This window comes from Thamnophis sirtalis, unplaced genomic scaffold (assembly GCF_051295495.1).
Source record: "Thamnophis sirtalis isolate CommonGarterSnake01/CBP01778 unplaced genomic scaffold, rThaSir2_p1.2 scaffold_14, whole genome shotgun sequence".
Lineage (NCBI taxonomy): Eukaryota > Metazoa > Chordata > Lepidosauria > Squamata > Natricidae > Thamnophis > Thamnophis sirtalis.
The window spans coordinates 27,092,866-27,119,717 of NW_028261394.1; the positions used below are offsets into that span (position 1 = coordinate 27,092,866).

The 26,852-nt window shown below is 43.4% G+C and overlaps 1 protein-coding gene across 1 annotated transcript; it reads right to left on the reverse strand.

Moving 5' to 3' along the window:
* Window positions 1-162: 162 nt before the first annotated feature.
* On the reverse strand, window positions 163-26,623 carry CX3CL1 (C-X3-C motif chemokine ligand 1). The gene is made up of 3 exons (XM_087728742.1): window positions 26,261-26,623; window positions 3,368-3,488; window positions 163-2,808 (listed from the first exon to the last, which is right to left on the reverse strand). The coding sequence occupies exons 1-3, from the start codon at window positions 26,493-26,495 to the stop codon at window positions 1,617-1,619; spliced, it is 1,548 nt and encodes a 515-aa protein (XP_087584868.1). The 5' UTR covers window positions 26,496-26,623; the 3' UTR covers window positions 163-1,616.
* Window positions 26,624-26,852: the final 229 nt, after the last annotated feature.

Below are 26,852 nucleotides of genomic sequence, written 5' to 3' on the forward strand. Positions count from 1 at the left end.
TGGCTTACAATTGGTCCTTAAAATTTGTGGCCATTTGGTTCTTTCATTTCCTGATTCATCAAATCTCTGTTGTTTTTTAACTTGCACCGATGAAGGACACTTTTTGCGTTATGTCTGATTGTCTCTTTTATTATTTTCAAAGATCATCAAAAAAACGTTTTGGGTTTATTTTATTAGTTTACAAGAGAATGTAAAACAGCCCTTATTTGTTTTATTGTTTTTATTTCATTTTATTGTTTTTAAAAGATAATGTAAAACAGATCTGATTTAAAGCAGATTTTCCAAACCCGCAGGGTTTAAAATACCAAAAGTACATTTTGAGAAAAGTGAAATAGTTTTTTCCTTGTTCTTTTTTCCTAATGGCAATTTTTATGTAATAACTTTCACTTCCTTCCCAGCCCTGATTGTTTCCTAAGCAGAAGAGGTCAAGGGTGCCTTCCCCTGAGCACCCACAGGATCTGCTATCAGCTAATGATGTCATGATCTAAAACAGGGGTCTCCAACTTTGGCAACTTTAAGCCTGGTGGACATCAAAGCTGGCTGGGGAATTCTGGGAGTTGAAGTCCTCCAGGCTTAAAGTTGCCAAAGTTGGAGACCCCTGATCTAAAAGACTCTTGCTGGATAACCAAAGACCAACCAAAGTACCTACCAAGAGGACTAAGAAAGACAGATGTTGGGGTCTGGGAGATGCTGCAGGGCACAAGCCCTGGATTTGTGCTCTTTTATCACCAGCAGTGGAAGAAAATTCAACCACCCACTGGGTCAGCCTCCAAGGTTGCCTACTAGACGAGTAGTAGAGTTGGGTGATGGGCACCAGAGGTGGTATTCAGCCAGTTCTGACAGATTCTGGAGAACCAGCAGCGGAAATTTTGAGTAGTTCAGAGAACCGGCAAATAGGCTGGCCCCGCCCCTGCTGCCTCCCAGCCTCCCAGCTGATCTTCTTTTGTTGCCCTGAACAGGAGAACGGAGCTGGAAAGCAAGTTAGTGGGGTGGGGAGGGAATGGGGATTTTGCAGTATCCTTCCCCCAGGAGTGGGGAGGGAATGGGGATTTTGCAGTATCCTTTCCTCAGGATAGGGAAGGTATGGGGATTTTGCAGTATCCTTCCCCTGCCATGCCCACCAAGCCACGCCCATGAAGCCACACCCACAGAACTGTTAGTAGAAAATTTTGAATCCCACCACTGATGGGTACTTGTTTCATCTCAAACAGATAGATGTTCTAGGTCAGCCCTGCCCATCCTTATGGCTCATCTCAACATTGCAAACATCAATTACAATCAAATCGTACCGACAACCTATTGGGCATATTCAGCCCAAGAAGGAATAGTTCTCTTTTCTTCCAGTGAACGTTCTTGCTTTGGTATGGAGGCCTGCCTCCCATGCTGAAGACTCTGTCCTTGCTCCATAGTAGCCCAGTGGGCTAAACATCTCAATAAGGCCAATGAGGAGTTGCTATGCTTTAGTGCAGCCTTTGACCAACAGCGGTAAACTGTCCGGACGTTGGCAGAGAAGAAGAGGGAGACCAGACAAGGACTCCCATCAGTTGTGCGACCAGCAGAGCTCATCCCTCTTGTGAAATAAGATGGATTTTTGCCAATCAAAAAAGATGGAGAAGTCACACAAGTTCCATGGAATGTGACTCCGCCTGAGAGTCACATGTGTAGTACATCACGCCTTGAACCTGCCTCTTGGGTGACCGTTTGATACACAGGTTACGCTTAAAGTAGACTAAGCCACCAACTGCCAAGAGGACACAGAGAACAACCCCAATAGAAAGCACGGGGATAATGTAATTGTGTACCATGGATTGGGAACGGGGATAGCAAACTACAGTTCCTGGTGGGGTATTTGGGTTGGGTATTGAAGTACTCTCAATAAAAGTTTCTTGCCGATGACCTGGAATTTGGAGAGGGTCTGAAGGTTTGGGGAAAGTTCTACCAGTTCCAATAGATAAAGGCAATTCTGTGGTGCCTCCTTCCCATTCTGCATCAACCACACCTCGAAACTGGACAGAACTGAGGCTAGTTCTACCAGAGTTAGACTGTCTGCTTGAAGGACTACTAGAGTTGGCAGGAAGTTGAGTTGTGGAACCCTCAGCTGACTGCAGTTCATGGTCTGCGCTGGAGCTGCTGAAAAGCAAACGGTGTTGATCGGAAGAGTTGGAAACCTTGGTGGGTATCATAATCAACATCTTATCTTTTGTGACAGACTTCTGGAGAAGCTTGCTGATGGGAGAGTTCATGGAAGGACGGGTTGAAGGATTCGCAAGAGTTTCTGAAACGAATGCAGGGCTTTGGGTACTTGTTCTGTCAGATCCTGGAAAAGGCATAGGAGGTGACACCAATCGTTGGGTTGTTCCAGAGAAATCTTCCAGGCCTTTCTTTGTTGGCGGGACGTGCTCCCCCAATCCTTTGTGCCCCTCAAGGGTTTCTGTCCCTATCTCGTGATTTGCAATCGAGTCAGGATGAAGGGTGGATTTATCAGCAATAGTTTCTGGCTGAGGAATCAACGATGCAGAAGATGTGGTGGCCTCCATCCCAGACAACCCTCTTTCCACAGAAGGTTGTGCCTCTCCTGTGGTTCTCACGGGGAGTGTAGCTGTCTTGTAGGGGGTTGTACTAATTTTTTTCGTGGGTTGAGCGTGGCCCTCAACCTCCAACTTAGTTTCTCCTGAATGTCTGTTAGCTACAGGGAGACTTTTTATGGTGTGGCCGAATTTAGTCCTTGCATCCATGGCCTGCATGGCTTTCTTTACCCAGTCATCGTCTCTCTTGGCACAAAAAAATCTGTTTTTCTTCGTTTTCAATCTAGAAAAAGGTAGTGGGGGGGGGAAACACTCAAGTAAGAATAGATGGGATCAATATTTTAGACATTCCAAGACATGTTTAAATCCCACTGAGTTCCAGTAGAAGGCCTTTAATATTGAAGTATTGAGGAAAGATATTCCTATCCCATTGCCTGTATGTTGTATATAAGTCTTTGCTATTGCCCTTCCTTCCTTCCTTCCTTCCTTCCTTCCTTCCTTCCTTCCTTCCTTCCTTCCTTCCTTCCTGTTACAATGCAGTATTGCAGGCTACCTCTGCCAACTGCCAGCAGTTCAATCCTGACCGGCTGAAGGTCAACTCAGCCTTCCAACCTTCCAAGGTTGGTAAAATGAGGGCCCAAATTGCTGGGGGCAAATAGGCTGACTCTGTAAGCCGCTTAGAGAGGGCTGTAAAGCACTGTGAAGTGGCATAGAAGTCTAAGTGCTGTTGCTATTCTATTCCTTCTTGAGCTCTGTGCAAAGGCTCTAAAAAACCAACATAGATTTTATGTCTGAGTCTTTGAATTGGAAAGAGAAAAATATTGTGACAAAAGGGCACTTACATGATTGACGTCTTGCCTCTGCAGGTGCTAACTGTGTAGCTCTCTAGTATACTCAAAGGAAATTTCCTCCGTAAATGGTCGAGGCATTCCATTTTGCAAGCTTTAGTTGTATCAGGTTCTCCTGGAGCAAAGAAGCAATCCAAAAAGGAATTAAAATCACCACCGATTCCATTTTTGCAAGAATAAAATCTCACGATTGGTTAGGTTCATATAACACCACAAACTTTAAACCTGGATTAACACAAATAACTGCACTGGTTGCATAATATGAGCTAACCCAGCCTTTCTCAACCTTGGCAAATTTAAGATGTTAGGGAATCCTGGGAGTTGAGGTCCATCCCTTTTGAAGTTGCCTTCTGGGAGTTGAATTCCACCCAATTTAATTTTACATTCTGGGAATGGAACACTGCCATTTATTAGTATTGCATTCTGGGAGTTGAAATCTATCCATTTCTTTGGTGGGAAGAAATTACGGAGCAAAAAATAGAATTGAAACCAGAAGCATTCTAATTAGGACTATTTGACCAAAAAATGGACAAACAATTTCAATACATAATACTACACATACTCACTAAGCTCGGATTGCTTTCGCACAAAACTGGAAAAAAATTAATACACCCACAGATGAAAAAATAATTAGAAAAGTACTCGAATGTGCAGAGATGGACAAAATGATCATAGAACTGAAAGAAAGAGAACTATAAAGGCTAAATATGAAAGTCGATACAGAAGGCTGTATAATTACTTTATGATGTTATGTATGGCTTTCTTCTTGTTTTTTTCTTTGTTTTTAAAGATTAAAATGTTTAATAAAAACTATTTTAAAAAAAGAAATCTATCCATTTTAACATTGCATTCTGGGAGTTGAAGTCCGCCCATATTAAATTTGCTGAAGTTGACAAGCTCTAAAACCAAATTACTTCTTAGAATTTTCGCCACGGTTTCATCCAACAGATTGAGAACTCTGGGCTTCCCATAACCCCAAAACTTCCCCCTTTCGAAAGTCCCGTCCATCCAGGCTTGGTGGGGCACATGTAGACCATTCAGTGTGAGATGCCACTGCAATTCACCGATGGCTTCCATTGGACTCAGAAGCGCATTTTTCTGCTCTCAGGGTTTCCGTTGATCGGGACCCAAACCTCCCCTCCACCACAAAAAAAGATTTTCCTCCAGCAGGGATACAACCTTTAGCTCTTAATCAAATCGGACGACAGTAACAGTTCATTTGGTTGTTCTGAAGTAAGAATCCCGGGGGGGGGGGGAGCGGGGGCGGGAATGCCTCTCCTTCTCCTTACATCTTTGTTCATTTTTAGCAAATTTATAAAACACGTTTGAAAATAAATTTATATATGGTACGGCTTTATATAATTATATAATTATGGAACCATATGTACATATATTTATGTATATGCCTCTGTCTATGTGTCTGCCTGTCTGTCCATCTATCATCTCTCTCTCTCTCTCTCTTTCTTCTGTCTCTGCCTGCTTATCTAATCTGTGTGTGTGTGTGTGTGTGTGTGTGTGTGTGTACACATACATGTATATGTATATCACAAACATATATGTAAATACATATACATATACATATGTGTGTATACACACACACACACACACATCTATGCATCAGGGGTGTGTTACTGCCAGTTCAGTGCACACACGCAGTTGCCTGTAAATAGGTCTGTGCATGCGCAGAAGATTTAAAATGTCAAAAAAAATGCCACTGCGACCAGGGAACCGTTTTGGGGGCGTGGCAAGCCTGCCGTCCCTACCGGCTCGGTGACCCAGTCGCAATTTTCACTACCGGTTCGCCCAAACCAGTGCGAACCAGTAAGCAACCCACTTCTGATATGTACGTAAGGCATGCAGTGGCTCAGTGGCTAAGACGTTGAGCGTGTCGATCAGAAAGGTCGGCAGTTTGGCGGTTCGAATCCCTAGCACTGTGTAATAGAGTGATCGCCCATTATTTGTCCCAGCTTCTGCCAACCCAGCAGTTCTAAAGCACGTAAAAGATGCAAGTAGATAAAGAGGAACCACCTTTGGTGGGAAGGTACCAGAGGTGGGTTCCTACCAGTTCACACCAGTTCGGTAGAACCGGTTCGTCAAATTTTTGAAACCCACTACACACACACACACACACACACACACACAAACACACAGAGACAGACAGACAGACTCACTCAGCGAGAGAAAGGGAAAGAAAGAAATAAAAAAAGAAAAAAAGAAAAAGTGAGAGAGAGGTGAAAGAAAAAAAGAAAAAGGGACAGAGAGACAAAAGGAAGGAGAGAGAGAGAGAGAGAAAGATAATACATGGCCGGCAAGCCACTCCCACAAAGGAGGCCACATCCACAGAGTAGGTTCGAAAATTTTTTGAAACCCACCACTGGAAGATACCAGCGATCTATGCGCCTTCGGCGTTTAGTCATGCTGGCCACATGACCATGGAGACGTCTTCAGACAGCACTGGCTGTTGGGCTTTGAAAAGGATATGAGCACCACCGCTTAGAGTCGGGAAAAACTAGTACATATGTGCGATGGGAACATTTACATACACACACACAGAGTTTATTATTCTCAATATATTTATAGGTTAGTACTTTATGTTCTCTTATTATTTTAATATTTTTAAAGGTTTGTTATTTTTAAAATGTCTTTATAAACTGCTTACAGGCCATTTTTTGTTTTCCATGTATTTATAGAACATTTTATTATCTCTAATATATTTAGTCATTATCTTTATATATATACCATTTGTTACTTTTAATGTACTGATATATTGATATACCATTTTTAAAAAATTCTTTAACACCTCCAGAGTCTTCTTAATGTATTTATGCCCTGTTTGTTGTTTTTAATCTATGGATAAACTATCCTTTTTTAAAAGAAATATCTTTGCTAGACGGTTGCATCAAGAAGCCTCTGGTGTTACAATCTCCCTTTTCTAATCTGTCACAAGAACTCATAAAACTCAACGCTCTTGCCAGCCCTTCATTCTGGGATCAAAGAAAGTCGAAGGCCTCTTGAGGCAATGAAATAACTCCTTTATCTCTCTGATACACCTTTCATCAGGGTTCATTGTCTCAGTCTGCCAATAAAATACAAGTTAAAAAATGACCTAGAAAAGCAAATACATTAAAAAGTGACCTCTGACTTTTTCCAATACTGAGACGCTAATAAAACACAACTTTTTTCTAAATGAATCCGTACTTAAAAACCTTTAAAATGCTAATAAAAGTTGACGTTGAAAATAAGCCATGTTTTTACATTTCATCTACCGCATATTAATCTATCTGTATATAAATCACAACCTTATATTTAACACTGCACAATATTTCTCTAGTCAACTCAGATCTCATCCTCAAATTCCAAAGATCATTTTTCTCCTCTCTTTTTTTTTTTTGCAGGAAATCTAACCGTGGTCTCCAAGCTAAGGAAGGAGACCACTGCTTTACATTATTCTCAGGAACTGGCTGCAATTCAACATTTTAGGGACACAGGCTCCCCACCCATTTAATATCTGATGAACCCTGCAACTCAGAGCAGACTTCATAGTAACTGAGTTGAGTTTATTGGCCTGACCACGGTTCGTAGTAGCAATAAACTAGGGAGACTCTGAAAGAAAGTAATAAATAGAGTACAACGTTAGAAGAAAAATTATTATAGCAAGGTGAAGTCAAAGCTGCAACCAAGAACTTACATTTTTCTTTCTAATTGGTTCTGATAGTTGGTGGACACATGTCCTCAAGAAGACAGGTCAACATTTCAAGAACTCTTGAGTTTGTTTACTATCATCGGGTCCTGATCTCATTGTAAATGGGGAAGTGGAGATGAAATCCAGAAATTGTAAGGTGGAGAAACATGACACTAAATTCTTTGTAACACTGAAACAAAAGTCTTCCAGAAGTCCTCACAACCAGCAATGACATACAGGTGGACCTTTGTCATAGTTTTGGCAGTGTGACTAGCTTGATGTGGCACACCCAGGAACAATAACACAGCACAGAGAGCCTTAAAGACAATTAACAGTGGTTTACTTACATCTATATACAGGCAAACACATGCAGAAGATAAAATCTCTTACCATTCACTACAGACACAAGGAGAGAACTGAATACACGCTGAGAAGAAGAAAAAACACCCTCTAATAGCCACCTATATATAGACTTGTGTCGTCCCCCCCATCAGAGTCTTAAAAGGGTTATACCATAGCTGCAATGAATCAACCTTATTTCATCAGCCTAGCGTTCAGCTTACAAACTACAGCTTACAGTCTTACATCAGCTGGCAGCTATTAAATCCTCAGGACCTCGACTTATGACCAAAATGGAGCCCAAAATATATGACATTTGTGACATGAGTTTTGCCCCATTTTATGACTTTGCCTGCCACAGTTGTTAAATGAATCATTGCGGTCGTTAATTAACCCGGTCGTTAAGCAAATCCAGTTTCCTCAATGATGTTTGTCAGAAGGTCGCAAGAGTGGATCACAGGACCCCTCTGGATGCTGTGGCCATCATAAATATGAAACCAGTCAGCAAGCGTCTGAATTTTGATCACAGGGATGCTGCAATGGACGTCAGTGTAGGAAATGGTCATAAGTCCCTTTCTTCAGGGTTGCTATAACTTTGAACGGTCACTAAATGAATTGTTGTAACTTGAGGACTACCTGTAGTAGGACGTTCCACAGATCCTGTTAGCTCGGAATTATGTTTCTGTTTTCTGTTACAAATCTAACTTTGCCAAGGGCAACGTGACTTTAGAAAATAGGTGTCATAGTCCATCATCCAGGAATCTCTCTGGGATCCCTCTAGATTAGTGTTTCTCAATCTTGGCAACTTGAAGACGTCTGGACTTCAACTCCCAGAATTCCCCAGCCAGCATTCGCTGACTGGGGAATTCTGGGAGTTGAAATCCAGACGTCTTCAAGTTGCCAAGGTTGAGAAACACTGCTCTAGATTCAATTCCAGAATTCTCCAGCCAGAAAGGAACATCTTTTTTTTTCTGGAAAAGTTTTTTTTATTTTTTGTTCTCTATATACAATTATAGGTATACATTCACATTATTATTCTTTTTTACATTCGCCATTCTTATACATTTACAGGGTTATAACATACCATTTGGGTTGCTTTGTTTACCATCCCTTGCCTGTTTTGATACCACCTTCTTTTCCCTTTCTTTTCTCCCTCCCTCCTTTCTCTACTTTCTTCCTTCCTCTCTCCTTTCCCTTCCTTCTTCCCTTACCTCTCCCCTTTTCCTTCTCTTCCTCTTCCTCTTCCTATCCTCTCTGCTTCTCCCTTCCATCTTCTTCTCCTCACCTCTATCTTCCTTTCTCTTTTCTATTGTTGTGGGTGTCTCTTCCAGCTCTTAATTTTTATTTTCTTGGGTGGTGTTTCCGCAGACCCAAGAATAATTGAATATCATTTCTTACAGTATAATACAATAGCAGAGTTGGAAGGGACCTTGGAAGTCTTCTAGTCCAACTCCCTGCCTAGGCAGGAAACCCTATCCCGTTTCAGACAAGTGGCTATCCAACATCTTCTTAAAGACTTGCAGTGTTGGGGCATTCACAACTTCTGGAGGCAACTTCTGTTCCACTGGTTAATTGTTCTAACTGTCAGGAAATTTCTCCTCAGTTCTAAGTTGCTTCTCTCCTTGATTAGTTTCCACCCATTGCTTCTTGTTCTGCCCTCTGATGCCTTGGAGAATAGCTTGACTCCCTCTTCTTTGGGGCAGCCCCTGAGATATTGGAAGACTGCCATCACGTCTCCCCTAGTCCTTTTTTTCATTAAACTAGACATACCCAGTTCTTGCAATGGTTCTTCATATGTTTTAGTCTCCAGTCCCCTAATCTTCTTGCTTGCTCTTTCCAGAGTCTCCACATCTTTTCTACATCGTGGTGACCACAACTGAATGCATTATTCCAAGTATGGCCTTTCTTGTTCCCTTTCCTTCTCAAATCTATCCTGATTGTGGTCCCCCTCCCTTTGTATCTTACTTTTGAATATATACTTTTATATTATTATTTTCTTCCCTATTCCCCCCTCTCCCCCCCCCCCCATTTTTTGACTTGATGGCGTATCGTCTGGGTTCCATATCTTCCCCTTACTTTCTTTTCTGTATGTCTTAAACATCTGTGGAGATTCTCCATCATCCAGGTCATGGTTGTGCCAAAGGTGATTTTTTTATTCAAAAGGATACTGGATTTTCTGGATTTTCTTTGAAGATGTTTCGCTCCTCTTCCAAGGAGCTTCTTTCAGCTCTGACTAAACCAATTGCTGTAAACCAAGGACTACATGTAAGTCTTTCATTCTGAACAGATGTCAATTCCCAACATCTGGAACTGATCAGCTGAGGAGCAAGAAGAGGCTTCCCTTGATGCATGAAGCCTTCCCCAAAATCTCTAAATTGCAAACATTCCAAGAATTGCGCCCATCTTATCTGCATCTGGTTTCCTCTCCACAGGAGTCACCAGAAGCTTATCACCTGTTTTGTGATATTTGAGTTTTCTTATCACTCTGCAGCTTCAGCATTCCAAACAGGGGAAGTCCAAGGTCACGTCGCAAAAAACCAAGGGGTGACACCTTTGCAGCTTTTAAAGAAATCCCAACATTCACTTCTTTTGAGTTGTTATTTTGCAGTGAGAACTGCTTCATTGTGAAAGCAGAGGATAGTTGGAGTGAGTTTTCCTTCCAGGTACCTTGCAACCTTCATCTTAAACTCTACCCATGTTTCTCAGCCTTGGCCACTTGAAATGTGTGGATTTTAATTCCCAGAATTCCCTAGCCAGCAGTCTGGCTAGAGAATTCTGGGAGTTGATGTCCTTGTATGATATTAATTTAGGGTCAAATTTCCCAGTATATTTTCCCCATGTCTCCACTGTTTCAAAGACATCTTCAGATGTGTCATTTTTGGATCTAAGTTTGATCCAAAGATCAATGGAGCTTTGCCAGCTGGGGGATTCTGGGAGTTGAAGTCCTCATGTCTTTAAATTGCTGAGGTTAAAAATCACCGATAGAGAATCAAACTCATTTTCCATAATTTTTTCCACATCTCTAATGTTTCCAAGACATTTACTGGGAGTTGAAATTCAAACATTTTCATGTTGCCAAGATTGAGAAACACTGATAAATGGTGTCTTTCAGAATCCGATACAATTTGGTGATTTTATGGGATCCTGTCAAGGGAAAGGATATGCAACCAGAAACAGCTTCGACACCTCCCCCCCCCCATGGTTGCACCCACCTCCGTAACTTTTTTACACCCCTCCTCAGGATGCTACTTACTTAAACAGGGGGATAAGAGCAATGAAACTTTTGTTTAGGAATTTGGAAAAGCTCCAAGGAATTAGGAGTCTGAGTAGATCAATTTCTCTGATATAAATCAGATGGTACAATTGATTACATAAATGACTTTCAAAAACAGAATGGGCCTGAGAGAAATGTCTATCTCTTCCCACTCTCCCTCTCTCTCTTCCCCCCTCTCTGTCTCTCTGTGTCTCTCTCTCGTTCTCATTCTCTCTCTCTTTCTCTCTCACTTTTTCTCTCTCTTTCTCTCCCCCTTCCCCTCGCTCTTCCCCCCTCTCTCTGTCACTTTCTCTCTCACACTTTCTCTTTTTCTCTCTCTCTTTCTCTCTCTGTTGCTCTCTTTTTCTCTCTCTTTCACTTTCTCTCATTTTCTCTCTCTCTCTCTCTCTCTCTCTCTCTCTCTCTCACACACACACAAACACACACACCCCCACACACACACACTGTTTTCCTCAAGAGACTGGAGATCCTTTCTCTTAAAAAAAAGGACTTGCCTTGCTCTCCATTGGAATAAATTATGGACACAGGCATTTCAGTTCAATTCAGGAGAAAAACATTGGCTTAGCTACAAAGCATCAGATGCAAACTGCCAGTTGCCTTTCTCCCCCCTCTAAAACCAGAAGGACCCTCGGGATTGATTGTGTGGACGGAATTCTTGAATTCTTTCCTTTCAAACTGTCCTTGGTTGCAAATACACCCCTCCCGTGCTGCTAAATGCTGCTCCAGACAAACAGCCCTGAAAGGGTTTCCCACCCAGAGCCAAACGGAATGACAGAAGGGTCCACTTGTGCCAGAAGATGCTGGGATTGCACAATCCTGCCTTTATTTGAATGCTCTGAGCGCCTTTGTGAATTGCTGCTGTGTCTTGGAGGAGCAGCCGTGTGATGGGTGAAGCAAGAGTTTGTTTGTCTTAACACACCCACACAATTACGGCAGTGACTTCTGAAGCTGTTCATACCAGCTACTCCGTAGATCTCGCCTGCCAAACCATAATAAACAGCGTTATTGAAAGGCACACGCCTGGGGCTGTTGGGATGACACTCATCTATAGGTAAAAGTTAGATGTCATTTGTGTATCCCTGTACAGGCAATTTTAGCAGGCTTTGGCAATCTCCAGATGAAAGATACTCTACTTCAGGACAAACTGGAAAAACTCCCGCTTTTTGTGTGTCTCCAGGAGTGAATCACACCTTTCCCCTTTTCGGTCTTTTGCACACACATGCCTAGTGGGTGTCACCTACACAATCTCTGTTTCACAGTCTTTAAAATCAGTGTGACTTGCATATTTGCTCAAGGTCCGGATGGATCTATTCTTGACAGACTGAGCCCTCTCTAACAAAATGAAATAAACTGAACAAGGGGAGATTCAACCTAGAAATAAGGAGGAACTTTCTGACTATGAGAACAATCAACCCATGGAACAGAAGTTCCCTTCGGAAGTTGTGGGAGCTTCATCACTGGAAGCTTTCAAGAAGAGACTGGACTGCCTTCTGTCAGAAATGCGGTAGGGTCTCCTGCTTGGGTGGGAGGTTGGACTAGATGACCTACAAGGTCCCTTCCAACTCTTGTTTAATATATCAATGTAAAGAAAATTAAAATCTTACACTTAGACAAAAAAAACCCAAAAAGACACAAATAAACTGGGTGAAACAGAGACATAGTCACTGTGAAAGGAATCTTGGAGTCTTAGTGGACAACAAGGTAAATATAAGTTAGCCGTGTGCAGCAGCAGCCAAAAAAGCCAATGCAATCCTAAACTGCATTAACAGAGGGATACAGTCAAGATCAAGATATACTAATACCACTCTATAAAGTAAGACCACACCTAGAATACTACATCCAGTTTTGGTCACCACACTATAAAAAAGATGTTGAGACTCTAAAAAAAAAGTGCAGAGAAGAGCAACCAAGATGAACTGGGCATGGCTAATCTAGCGAAGAGAAGGACCAGGGAAGGCAGGAGAGGAGTCTTTCAATATTTGAGGGGTTGCCACAGAGAGGAGGGGGTCAAGCTATCCCCAAGGCACCTGAAGGCCAGACAAGGAATAATGGATGGAAACTGAACAAGGAGAGATTCAACCTGGAATTTTTTCTGACAGTGAGAACAATCAATCAGTGGAACAGAAGTTGCCTTCAGAAGTTGTGGGAGCTTCATCACTGGAGGCTTTCAAGAAGAGACTGGACTGCCATCTGGCAGCAGTGATGGGAAGAATCAAGAGGTTTCAGCGAATATGAGATGAATAATACAGTCCCTGGGATGGACTTCACATTTAATAATTATGTCTACTAAAGCATCGCCGGTCTAGTGAAGAGAAGGACTGGGGGAGACATGATGGCAGTCTTCCAATATTTGAGAGGCTGCCACAGAGAGGAGGGGGGTCAAGCTATTTTCCACCTGAAGGCCAGGCAAGGAATAATGGATGGAAACTGAACAAGGGGAGGGATTCAACCTGGAAATAAGGAGGAATTTTCTGACAGTGAGAACAATCAAGTAATGGAACAGAAGTTGCCTTTCAGAGGATGTGTGAGCTTCATCACTGGAAGAGAAGAAGCGACTGGACTGCCATCTGTCAGAAATGGTGTAGGGTCTCCTGCCTGGGCAGGGAGTTGGACTAGATGACCTGTAAGCTTCCTCCCAACTCTGTTAATCTGTTAAAGGTATCCCTGTGGAAGGCAAAACTGCAGAAGTGGTCTTTAATCAGGCAAGGTGCCAAGAATCAAAGGATGTAGCTGTTAATCAGTAGAAGTAATATCGTTTTAGTCTTTCGAAGCCCAGAATAAGATCAGACAGAACAGAATTTTTAACACCAGTCTTTTCAAAGCGCAGGATAATATAAAGCAAATTACAGCCTTTTACTCAGCGAAGGTGGCCAGGGATCACAAGATTTAGCTGTTAATCAGTAAAACTGATATCATTTTAGTACCTCAAGGCCCAGAGTGGGATACCAGCTGAGACAGAATGGATTATTGTCAGTCTTTTCAAAGTACAGAGGACTATAAATGAAGAAGCAGAAGAATTTAGTCCCTTTGTTTGGGAACTATCCCTTTACTGAGAGAAATGGATTTTCTAAGCTGTTTGGCCTCGTATCTGGAATCTTATCAAAATAGCAAAGACCTGAAAAAGTTTTCAGGCATTGGAGAACGAGCTGAAAAATCCCTACCCAACTCTCCAATTGCAGAGTTAAGACTTGCTTTGCAGAAATGCAATGCAACATTTCTTTCTTGCATGCCTCTGACTGCTGTTGGCTTCCTAGGGGTTGCATATCCCTTGAGGGGAAGGATTTAAAAAGTCAAGATGTTGCCATGAACACATGATCCCTTCCCTTTTTATTGTGGATCACAGAGGTGATAATATAAAAGAAGGGCAGAGACAGGCTAACATCTTGACTTTTCTTTTATATAACCCACCTCCTTGAAGGACAATTCAAATTACGAAGTCCAAGCAGCAGGCAGTCAAACAATTCAATCACAAAAAAAACCTCCGTATCCTGGGTTTTTGACAGCTGTTTTCAGCCATTACAGAAAAAAAAAACTTAAGAATCCAGAAGAACAGCCAAACTTCATAACTACATCTCTACAAAATGTTGGATACCGGTGTACCTTGAATAGATGCAACTGATGCAATAGATCAAAGAACATCTGGTCAGGTGCTCTCAAGAAGCAGATGGAGACCTCTCTCTCTCTCTCCCACCATTGTCCCTCTGCAAGGAGGATTTTGGAGACACGCTGCTCCCAACTCAGAGATAACATTCAGTTTTCAAGACTGATAGTCCTCCAAGGGTCTGCCCTTCATCACCAATGGACCTCTTCAATCCTCTTTGAAAGTTATCAAAGCTACCGGCTGCTATCACCAGTTCTCTGATAATGAATCCCACAGGTGAAGTCTACAGACTTCACTACTATTTGGTTGAGTTAAAAAAACAGATATAACAGCCCATATTTGCGCTGTGCGTCTATTATATTTTTGTAAATACCCCACAAGAACATCTCAAGTAGGAGAGAAGAACTGTCAAGGCATGTTTAGCATAAATATTTTATGGTAGTCCTTAAAATAAGGAAGACAATCTTTTAGAAATATTTATGCAGATAATCCTCCACCAATGACCCCAACTGAGCCCAAAATTAGAACTCCTGAGCATCAGAGCGTGCTAATTACTGTATAAGACATACTAATGATCTGATGGTCATTTTGAAAAGTCCTTTCTTAGCAAACACCTAGAAGCCGAGAGGAACATATGTGCCATATGTGCCAAATCTCAAGTTTGTAGACTTTACGGTTCTGGGGATTTCGTGATGAGTGAGTGGTATATGTATATATATATTAAAAAATCAAGATGGCAATACAAACAAAGCCAACTTGCAATCACACAGTTGGATCTTGACTTTTTAAATTTATTCTGCAGATGCTCCTGGTTTAAAACATGTGGTTACTAGCACAGTAATCAACAGGTTTTCCTAATCTGATGGAATCCACCTCATAAAAGCTATTACTCAGAAGGCAAATATGATTAGGCTTTTTTTCACACTTGTTATCTTTCTGACAAACATTGGAATATTCGGGATCCATTTCAACAACCATAATCAGTACAATAATCTAATGGATGAAAGCTTCAAGCCCGCTTTCTCTATTATGTCATCTGCAAGATATTAACCTTAGACTGCCAGTGAAATTCCCATTGTTGCACAATCACGCCATGTGCCCACTTGATCCACCAGTCTTTCATTTGCTCGGTATGGGATTCAGATGTTAGCAATTAAGGGCTTAACTCATTGTAGCAAATAACTAGAATACTGCAACAACTGAGGCTGGAATACTGCACTACTTCTATGCAGGAGAGACAGCAGGAATGGAGGAAGCCAATAAAGGGGAATAGATGTCCCCCAGGGTTGAAATGAGGAGTCCTTGGTGCTCTCTGAGCGTCGTGGTTTTCTTGGAGACATCTCATTATCCAATTACCTCCACTAGAGCGATTAGATCCCACAGATTAGGCCTCCTCCGAATTCCATCCGCCGGCCAGTGTCGACTGGCGACTACCCGGAGCAGAGCCTTCTCTGTGGCTGCTCCGACCCTCTGGAACGAACTCCCCGTGGAGATTCGAACCCTCACCACCCTCCAGGCCTTCCGCAAAGCCCTTAAAACCTGGCTATTCCGACAGGCCTGGGGCTAAAGAAACGTTGCCCCCGTCTCGAATGGTATGACTGCTGTGTGTTTTAAACTATGTATTGTTTTGTGTCGTTTTTAATTTTGTCTGTATCCCCCCCTTCCCTGGTTGAGTTGTGAGCCGCCCTGAGTCCCCTTCGGGGGAAAAGGGCAGCATATAAATAAAATCAACATTCAACATTCAACTAGGTAGCATCATCAGTGCTAGAAGGAAGGGAGAGAGGGAGGGAGGGAGGAGGAAGAGGAAGAGGAGGAGAAGGAGATGAAGGAGGAAGAGTGTTCAGTCTTGCAATGATGGATAGATACCTTACTTGCTTCCAATCCCACAGATTTCTTTCCATGACACTCTATCCCTAGCCTGTCATTCCATGGGGTCCCCATCACCACTGTAACTGTGTGCCTCTTTCATGCTCTTCCCTTCTTTTCTTCTTTTCCACAATCTTCTCCAGAGAGCTGCCAAAGAGCTCCTCTTCCCACAAGGTATCCAAAATATGGTATTTTCAGCCTGGTCATTTGTGCTTCGAACTCTGTGTTGATTTGTCCATGATGCATTTCTTTGTTTTGCTTGCGATCCATGGAATTCTTTGGAAACCAAACATTCTCAGGAAAGCAAGCATTCTTTGTAACTTTCCCCTAAAAAACCTGCTTCTGGAAGTAAGCCCACTCGTGATAACAGTGAAGTGAGAATCCCACAGGTGGGTTGGTGTGGGGAATGGCTGGCTCCATGACCAAAAGGATGTGGGGAGAGAGAAGTAATTTTTGGTTAGCCCCGAGGTCATGGCCAAACATGGAACAACCGGGACTTTCAAAAAGGTGGAGAAAATCAATTGTGGAGTCTTTGGTGCTCTCTTAGCTTGGTGGTTTGCTTGCAGATATCTCATTGTTCAACTAGGTGTCATCATCAGTGCTGGAAGGGAGTGAGGTTTGCGAGGAGGAGGAGGATGACTATTGGGTTCCACCACAAATGCGCGCACAACAAAAGCGCGCCTGACTAAACCGCGGTGTCTAAAGCGCGGTGACAAAACCGCGCGACGAATGAGCGACTAATTAGCCCTAAAGCGCACCGACAAAAGCGCGCCGACAGAAGCGCACTGTAACATAACCCTAAACCTAACCCTAAACCTAACCCTAAACCTAACCCTAAACCTAAACCTAACCCTAAACCTAACCCTAATTCTAACTTTAAATCTTACCTTAAATTAAATCGCGCTTCTGTCAGTGCGCTGTTGTCGGCGCGCTGTTGTCGGCACGCTGTTGTCGGCGCGCTGTTGTCGGCACGCTTTTGACATCGCGGTTTTAGCACCGCGGTGTTGTCAGCGCGCTTATGACGTTCGCGCTTTTGTCGGGTCACGGACTATTGTGGTCCTTGATGCTCTCTGAGCTTGGTGGTTTGCTTGCAGATATCTCATTATTCAACTAGGTAACCTCATCAATGGTGATGATGCTATCTAGTTGTGCCCTGGTGACATTACCTAGTTAGGTCATGAAACGCCTGCAAGAAAAACACCCGGCTGAGAGCACCAAGAAGCCCATGGTCCACCTCTGAGCTCCAGAGATTCTCTTCTATTGGAACCAAACATGGGCATCAGAGGCTTCAGAAAGCATGGAAATGGGAGAAATGTGCATACAGGCAAACCTCCACCCACTATTCTTTCTGCCGAAATGCCTATAAACACGGAGCACACACACACACCCCTTCACTCCTTTCTAGCACTGGTGATGTTACCTCATCGCCGGGTCACAAAACATCTGCAAGCAAGCAAACTGAGAGAGTACCCAGGATTCTGAAGTTCCGCTACCAATAATCTCTTCCATTAGAAAATCATTCCCTTAGCTAAACATCTTTGGTTCTAAGAAACATTCCTGGGCTTTGCATTTCCCTCCCCCTCCCTGTTCTGGATTTCCTGCTCAAGGAAACCAACAAGTAATTGCTCTAAGTTTACATTTTGTTAGGGAGGAGAAGAAAAGCAAATGCAATCCTAAATTGCATTAGCAGAGGGATACAATCAAGATCAAGGAAGGTACTAATGTCACTATAAAGCCCTAGTAAGACGACACTTGGAATACGGCATCCAGTTTTGGTCACCACACTATGGAAAAGATGTGGAGACTCTAGAAAGAGTGCAGAAAAAAGCAACCAGGATGATGAGGGGGCTGAAGACTAAAACGGTTGCAGGAACTGGGCATGGCTAGTCTAGTGAAGAGAAGGACCGGGGGAGACAGGATAGCAGTCTTCCAATATTTGAGGGGCTGCCACAGAGAGGAGGGGGGGGGTCAAGCTATTCTCCAAAGCACCCAAAGGCCAGACAAGGCGCAATGGATGGAAACTGACCAAGGAGAGATTCAACCTAGAAATAAGGAGGAATTTTCTGACAGTGAGAACAATCAATCAATGGAACAGAAGTTGCCTTCAAAAGTTGTGGGGGCTTCATCACTGGAGGCTTTCAAGAAGAGACTGGACTGCCATCTGTGGCAGGGTCTCCGGCTTGAGCAGGGGGTTGGACTAGATGACGTACAAGGTCCCTTCCAACTCTATTAATCTGTCAAAAAGCTAAAATGTCAAAGGGGTAGGGATACTTTCCCTCCTCCTCCTCCTCAAATCAGTGGTTCCTGAAATGAATTGAGAAGGGAGGGGAGGCTAAGCCAACTCTGCCACTCAAATCCTTCCAGTTACATAAAAAAAAGAGGTCAATAGCTGCAGAAGAGACCAAAACATAAATAAATAAAATAAAATAACAAAATAAACCCAGCACTGCCTTTTTAGTGTCCCCTCTCAGTTGCTGCCCCAGAAGTCCTCAAAGTCCATTCTGATCAAGGTTTGCCTGAGCATTTTCGAAAGCAACTTTTTCCAAGTTGGAATCCTCTAGAGGAGTGTTGGCGAACCTTTTTGGCACTGAGTAAACTGGAATGTGGGTGCGTGGGTGCACATACTGGAGCGTCCTGAAAACACCCTTAAAAATACCCTGAAAACGACCTAAAAACCTCTTGAAAACAGTCCAAAAACACCCTGAAAATGCCCTAAAAACACCCTGAAAATGGCCCAAAAAGTGCCCTGAAATCACCCTTAAAAACACCCTGAAAACGACCTAAAAAAACCTTGAAAACAGTCCAAAAAGGCCCTGAAAATGCCCTAAAACACCCTGAAAACACCCTGAAAAACATCCTGAAAATGACCTAAAAATGCCCTGAAAACAGCCTGGTTTTTTGCCGTTTTCCGGTCATTTTCTGGCACTCCGGCTCCCATGAAGACCAACTGGCTGTACTGGAAACTAGAAGAGAAGCTGGCAACGGTATGCATGCCTACAGAGATCACTTTGCATGCCACCTCTGGCACATGTGCCATAGGTTTGCCATCACAGCTCTAAAGGTATAAAGGTATAAAACATCAACTCTGAGGAGCATGGGAATGGTAGTCCAAGCTACCTGAACGGGGGGGGGGGGGGTAGACTAGGAGACCTCCAAGGTCCCTTTCAACTCTGTTATTCTGTAAACCTGTACAGGTAGTCTTCACCTTACGACCACAATTCAACCCCAAATTCCCAGCACAAGAGTTCTGCTGTTAAGTGAGTTTTGCTCCATTCCCTTGGGGTTTTTTTGCCACAGATATTTAGCAAATCACTGCAGCTGTTAAGTGAATCATGGAGTCATTAAACAAATCCAGCTTCCCCCATGGACTTTGCTTGTAGGGAGATAACTGCGAAGGTTAAAGCTCTGCCTTAGAAACTTAGAATAGCAGAGTTGGAAGGGACCTTGGAGGTCTTCTAGTCCAACCCCCTGCTTAGGCAGGAAACCCTACACCACTTCAGACAAATGGTTATCCAAGTCTCTTCTTAAAAACTTCCAGTGTTGGAGCATTTACAACTTCTGGAGGCAAGTTGTTCCACTGATTTAATTGTTCTCACTGTCAGGAAATTTCTCCTTAGTTCTAAGTTGCTTCTTTCCTTGGTTAGTTTCCTTCCATTGTTTTTCATCCTGTCCTCAGGTGCTTTGGAGAATAGCTTAACTCCCTTTTCTTTGTGGCAGCCTCTGAGATATTGGAAGATTGCTATCATATCTTCCCTGGTTCTTCTTTTCATTAAGCTAGACCTACCCAGTTCCTGCCACCGTTCTTCCTATGTTTTAGCCTCCAGTCTCATCATCTTTGTGATCAAAAGTGGATGCAGTATTCTAAGTGTGGTCTTACCAAGGCTTTATAAAGTGGTATTAACTCTTCATGTAATCTTAATTCTATCCCTCTGTTGATACAGTCTTGGCTTTTTTGGCAGCTGCAGCACACAGCTGGCTCCTATTTAAATAATCTCCAAGGTTATCAATGATGATCAAATGATCTCAGGATGGTTCAGCAGACTTAAATACATGCCAGTTGCCAGCATCCGAATTTTGGTCATGCTCCCCTGTCCAAGCCATTGGTTAGGCAAAGGTGTGGCTATAGACAGGTGTGTCTATAGGTGTGTCTACATCCCCTTTGCAGCTACCTGTGTCTTTTTCAGGGCCTTCTACCTGGCTAACAGAAGGAAAGATTTCTCTGTTTTTCCTTGGGTCTGGTCTGCAAGGCCTATTCCATCCCCAGAGCCAAAGGCAGTTTTGCATCAAAGGCGTCCCACATCTCTATTCCATTGCAACATCAAGGGGCGATGTTTGAAAAGAATCTCAGCCATGCTCTGCATGTTTAAAACCAGCCCAAAAGCAAATAAATAAGTAAATAAATACTGGAAAAAAATACATACATGGTTGGAAAAAATGTTAAAGTAACATATTGATTTGAAACCAGAAGTATTTTTGTTGGGCATTTTAACGGATAAGCACAATAAGGGGAAAGCATATCTGATTTTACATGCACTGACTGTAGCCAGAATTGTGTTTGCACAACAATGGAAAAGTGAAGAGATCCCAACAGATGAAAATGTGATTAAAAAAATTCTAAAATGTGCTGAGATGGACAAGCTAACACTTATAATGAAGGAAAAGGAAGAGACTGAAAACTTTTTGACCTGGGATTTATTTTATCAATGGTTAACTGACAAAAAACAGTTAGAAACAGTGGAAATATAAGGAAAGAACCAATGATTACAATGGAGGTATGTTAAAATGGATAAGCAAATATTATTATACTATTATTGTCATTATAGAACCCATACTAATGCAATGAACGTTGTTGTAAATAGTTTTGAAGGCGTGTATGAATCAATGTGAATCAGTATTGGCTATTTGCTTTTATTATGAATTGAATATGTTACTATATAAGTGTTACTGATTAAACCAATATTTGCTCTTTGCTTCTGATATGATATGCTGTTAGAAATCATTTATTAATAATTAAGCTTTCTCATTGGCTTCTGCTTATAGTATTGTATACTGTCAGAAATTAGTTGTTTTCTAGCCTAGCAAATTGTACCCTTAATACTGAATGGCATTACTGCAAATGTTGTCTCGCTGCTGCCTCTCATTTCCATTCTTGGCTTCAAAGCGAGGCACATTTTTGAAAACATAGAAGAAATATCAGGCCCCATAGATAGAGGAACCAAACTAGGAAGTTTTCCTAGCTCATAAATCCTTAAAGCATTCTGCCGGAAAACAACTTGGCAAAGCGGGGCTGCCACACCCTACACGAGGCTATAGGAATTCCCCATAGATAATAAGGTAGGCAGAGACAGGAGCTTGAACAAAAGAACGCTTTAAAGATCATGTTGGTAACGAATCTTTGTCTCTGATTGGATAAACTTTGTTTCTATCTGCCTAAAATGTATATAATACTCTGAGCCCCTCTTGCAGGGGGTGGCTGTTCTTTCCATGCATTTATTTGTATGTTTTAGATATAGTTTTGTCATCCAGCTTTTTCTATGGCTGTAAATCAAAGCTGATATTTTTTTGCAAGCCTCGTCTGGAGCCTCACGCTCTTTGGCATTTCAGTGGCTCAGGGAAACTGCGGGAACCTTACAGTTTGATTACTATTTCCTAAAACTATTTTCACCCAGGCAACACATTGTTTCAATGAAAATGGTATAAAAATAAAACAAAAACTTTATGGGAAAAAAAACACGTTTAAAACCAGCCCAGCTGCAAATCACTGGACAAAACAAGGCAATGGCTGCAATTTCTCAAGCTGGCCAATCGAAAGCCAAGAAACAGATCGATGCCAGGATTTGGGGGGGAACAGAGGCTTCTAGTTGGTCTTTCAGCCAAACCACCGAAGGGATCCAGTTGTTTTGTTTACATCGGGGCACAGCAACAGCTGGAGGAAGAACTGTTTACTTCTAAAGGCGCCTAACACTTCAAGAAACATCTGACAATTACAACCCACCGATGCAGGGCACCACTGCTTAGCCACTTGGGGTTCCCAGTAAAAGTTTAGCAGGTGGAAGGGAGACCACGAGGAAATCACAGGATTGCAGGCCAGCCGCCCGTAGAGTGGGAGGAATCCAATCAGCCTGCTCAGAAAAAATAAAATAAAAACCAAAGTGGGAAAACCCCTTCCATGGGCTCAGAAGAAAAATCATCGGAAAGAGGAGAGAATGTGCTTCCGGGTGGTATCTGATGCGAATCTACAAAGCCAGGTGGCTGCAGGAGTGGCAACGTTTTGTGACAAGAAGGAACAAGATTCTGCTTTGGGGGAATTTCCAGGCAGCACCAGCCACTGGGCAGGCTGCCCAGACCTATCTTGGTTTTTTCAGCTCAGCCCACCCACGGCCAGGTAGCACAAGGGGTCCTGCCCAGTTGTGAGGCTGCCTGGTGCTCTGCTGTTTTGGGTGCAGATATTGGTGTGACAGCAGCTCCCGAGGCTGTTACAGGTAGTCCTCGACTTACGACCACAAATTGAGCACCGAATTTCCATGGCTAAGTGAGACATTTGTCAAGGGAGTTTTGCCCCCCTTTCTTGCCACCGTTGTTAAGCGAATCTTGGCAGGTGTTAAGTTAGTCACACAGTTGTTGAGTGAATCTGGCTTCCCCATTGACTTGGCTGGTCGGAAGGTCGCAAAAGGGGATCGCGTGACACACACACACCCCGGGACACTGCAACCGTCATAAATATGAATCAGTTGCCAAATGTCCCAAGTTTTATGACCCTGGGGATGCTGCAATGGTCGTTAAGTGTTCCAGCGATCATCAGTCCCTCTTTTCTGTACTGTCGCCACTTCAAACGGTCACTAAGCGGACCATTGTAAGTCATAGACTACCTGTATTTCTTAAGCTTGGCAAGATGAAGTTGGGTGGTCTTCAGTTCTCAGGATCCCCCAGCCAGCCTGCTTTAAGATGTATAGAACGACACCTCCCAGAATTCCTAGCCAGCCTGCTTTACAATATATGTGGACTTCAACTCCCAGAATTCCTTCAGGCAGCTTGCTTTAAGATCCGTGGGTTTCAATTCCCAGAATTCCCCCGTCTACACCTCTTCAATTGGCAAAGTTGAGAAACAGGGTCCTAATATCTGGAGTCAGAAGCAATCGGAGAACCAAACCAGGCCCCAAGAGAATAGCTAGTAGTAAGATTGTTATTGTGATGTAACTAATTAAGAAACAAAGAAATGAGAGTACATTGTTCATTGTAGAAAAAAAATGGAAAGAAATGCTCTCTATGCTTAAAACGAATTAGAGAATGTACGCTGTTTATCGCAAAATATACCAATGGAGAAAATAAGAAATGAAAATGTGATGTAACTTTGAAGAGGCAATGGAAGATATTGTTGATGTATTAAGAAAAAATAACCATCAAGATGAAAAATAATGGAAGAGAATAATTTGACGGAAAGTGAAAACAAAACTATGATGTAACCCCGGAAACCCCGGAAAACTCTTTATTCCTATAACATGTATGTTTTGTATTAAAAAAAATTAAAAAGTGACCAGAGAACCAAGCAAGTCCCAATTCAGGGCGCTGCCAACTTCACAGCCCAATTCTAGCATCGGAACATGCGCAAAGTGGAAGCAAGAGAAACACCCCCTTGCCTTAGTTCGGTGCTCCCATACTATACTCCCATACAGCTGGGCGATGAAGAAAACATCCAGGAATTATGTCATCCAGAGTGGTTGGTTTATCGAGCAGCAATTTCTCTCTTTCCTTCTCTCTGTTTGTCTATTTGCATTAAGAAATTCAACAATCCTCCCAGCTCATTTGGCCTATCGGAGGAAAAGGAAAAAGGGGGCTGCCTGCCATTTTTATTTTATGTAACAAAACTGCTGCTTCTGGCTGGATCATGCTTCTCCAAAGATTAAAGGAGTTGGAAGGGACCTTGAAGGCCATCTAGTCCAACCCCCCCCAGCCCAAGCAGAGACCCTACACCATTTCTGACAGATGGCAGTCCAGTCTCTTCTTGAAAGCTTCCAGGGATGAAGCTCCCACAACTTCTGAAGGCAACTTCTGTTCCATTGGTTGATTGTTCTCCCTGTCAGGAAATTCCTCCTTATTTCTAGGTTGAATCTCTCCTTGATCAGTTTCCATCCATTATTCCTTGCCTTCAGGTGGAAAATAGTTTCACCCCCTTCCTCTCTGTGGCAGCCCCTCAAATATTGGAAGACTGCCATCATGTCTCCCCTGGTCCTTCTCTTCACTAGACCGGTGATGCCTTAGTAGACATAACTATTAAATGTGAAGCCCATGCCAGGGACCGTATTATTCATCTCATATTCGCTGAAACCTCTTGATTCTTCCCATCACTGCTGCCCATGTTTTTTGTATACATATGGAAGGAGCTGGTATTTGCCCACAAGGCTCATTGAGGCTTTTTGTGGGGGGCTTTTGAGTCCATCCTGACAGCTGGCAAATGCTCAGAGACGTCCCTGCAGCTTTCCTGGCAAAGTTCCTCAGACGTGGTTTGCCATTGCCTCCTTCCTAGAGCTGAGACAGAGTTACTGGCCCAATGTCAAGGTGAAACCAGGCTTAATAGTAGTCACTGTGAGAGGGATCTCAGAGTCTTAGTGGACAACCAGCTAAATAGGTGCCAGCTGTGTGCAGAGGCAGCCAAAAAAGCCAATGCAATCCTAAATTGCATTAAGAGAGGGATACAATCAAGGTTAAGGGAGATACTAATATCACTCTATAAAGCCTTAGTAAGGCCACACCTAGAGTACTGCATCCAGTTTTGGTCACCACACTATAAAAAAGATGTTGAGACTCTAGTAAGAGTGCAGAGAAGAGCAACCAGGATGATTAGGAGACTGGAGGCTAAAACCTACAATGAACAGCTGCAGGAACTGGGCATGGCTGGTGTAGTGAAGAGAAGGACCAGGGGAGACAGGATAGCATCTTCCAATATTTGAGGGGCTGCCACAGAGAGGAAGGGGACAAGCTATTTTCCAAGGCACCCGAAGGCCAGACAAGGAATAATGGATGGAAACTGATCAGGGAGAGATTCAACTATAAGGAGAAATAAGGAGAAATATTCTGACAGTGAGAATAATCAACCAAGGGAACAGAAGTTGCCTTCAGAAGTTGTGAGAGCTTCATCTCTGAAGGCTTTCAAGAAGAGACTGGACTGACATCTGTCAGAAATGGTGTAGGGTCTCCTGCTATAAGGTCCCTTCCAACTCTGTTAATCTGTTAAAGTCACCCAGCTGGCTTTGTGCCTAAGGCAGGAGTAAAACTCACCACCTCTGTTTCTACTAGTGGATGCCTGTAACCACTACACAAACTGCCTCTACTACTAGTGTTCATCCCAACACAATCTTAAGAGAAAGCGGAGCCTTTCGCCCACTGCCTGTGGGTGTAGGTAATTACATGAATAATAACAGAGAAATCCAGGAAGACTTGGGAAAGGAAGGTTGCAATAGGCCGTGAAAGAAAGTGAAATGTAATAGGGACTTTTATGCTCTGTAGGTAAGCAATTTAAATTGAACCTGAATTTATTCTGCTGGGGGACAAGGAGAAGCTTTACATAAGAGAAAAACAGGAGGTTTCTACTTTCACTGTTGTATTTTTAAAAAAAGTCGAGAACTAGAAAAGCTAAATATGTAAGCAAATACAGAAGGCTGTAAAGCTATTTTATATTGTGTGTGTGTTTTTTTCTGTATTTGTTGTTGTTGTTTCTGTTTTTGAAGGTTAAAATGTTTAATAAAACTATTTTTTAAAAAAATATTTTTATTTTTTTAAAAAAGTCATCAGGTTAGGCTGCCATCCAGTTTGCGGGTTGCTAAACTAACCCAAGCCACCAAATCGGGTCAGCCCATGCCTAAAGGCTGCATTCTCACGACTCCGGGTTACTTGGGATGGCTATTGTAGCCGGCTGCGGGAACCTAGCCTGTCGGAACCCTTTCTGGTTCGACGCCACGTGTGAACCCCGTTCCTATCCGGGTCCAGCGGGTTGTGCGGACGCAAATGAGCTAACCAGGGTTTGGGTTCGAGGAGCGCGTGGGTTCCCACGGTCTCTCCCCGAAGGCTGCTAGGTTGGGGACAACCCCCCCCCCAACGTAACGCCCCCCCCCCCCAATCCAGCCTCACCTGTCACCGCCGTGATGGGCCACTCGCAAGCGACCGTCAGCGCCAGCAGCGCCAGCAGGCTCCGCGCTGCATCCGGCATGGCCCCGCCGTCCTCGGGGCACCCTGAGGGTACCCGACGAGCCACGGTCGCCTTGAGCCGGCGCGGCGTCCGGGCTTCTCCTGGAGATTTGCCTCCGTTGCTGTTCGCTGCCACAGGTTGGAAACTCCGCGCGGCTCCGGGCTGGGTTTTCCGCATGACGTCACGGGGGGCGTGTGGGACAGGCCCCCAAGTCGCCCTCCCTCCCCCTCTTTCCAGGGATCCAAAACGGGGATCCCGGAAAGGAGGGTTGGTTGGAAAGACTCCAGGGAGAGCCGGGTGGTGGCCGGAGCACCGATGCGGAGCTGCTGGACTCGGGCGACGGGAAGGAAAGCGGAGAAAACTTGGCAGGCGGTATCCCAAAAGTGATTTCCCCCCCCAGAGCTGAAGAAGCTGCTTGGATGAGAAGCGAAACGTCTTCAAAGGAAAACAAAGAAAGTCCAGTTGCGTCTTGAAAAAAGCACTTTTGGGACAACCATGATCTAGATATCTACAGACCTTTCGCCATACAATTTG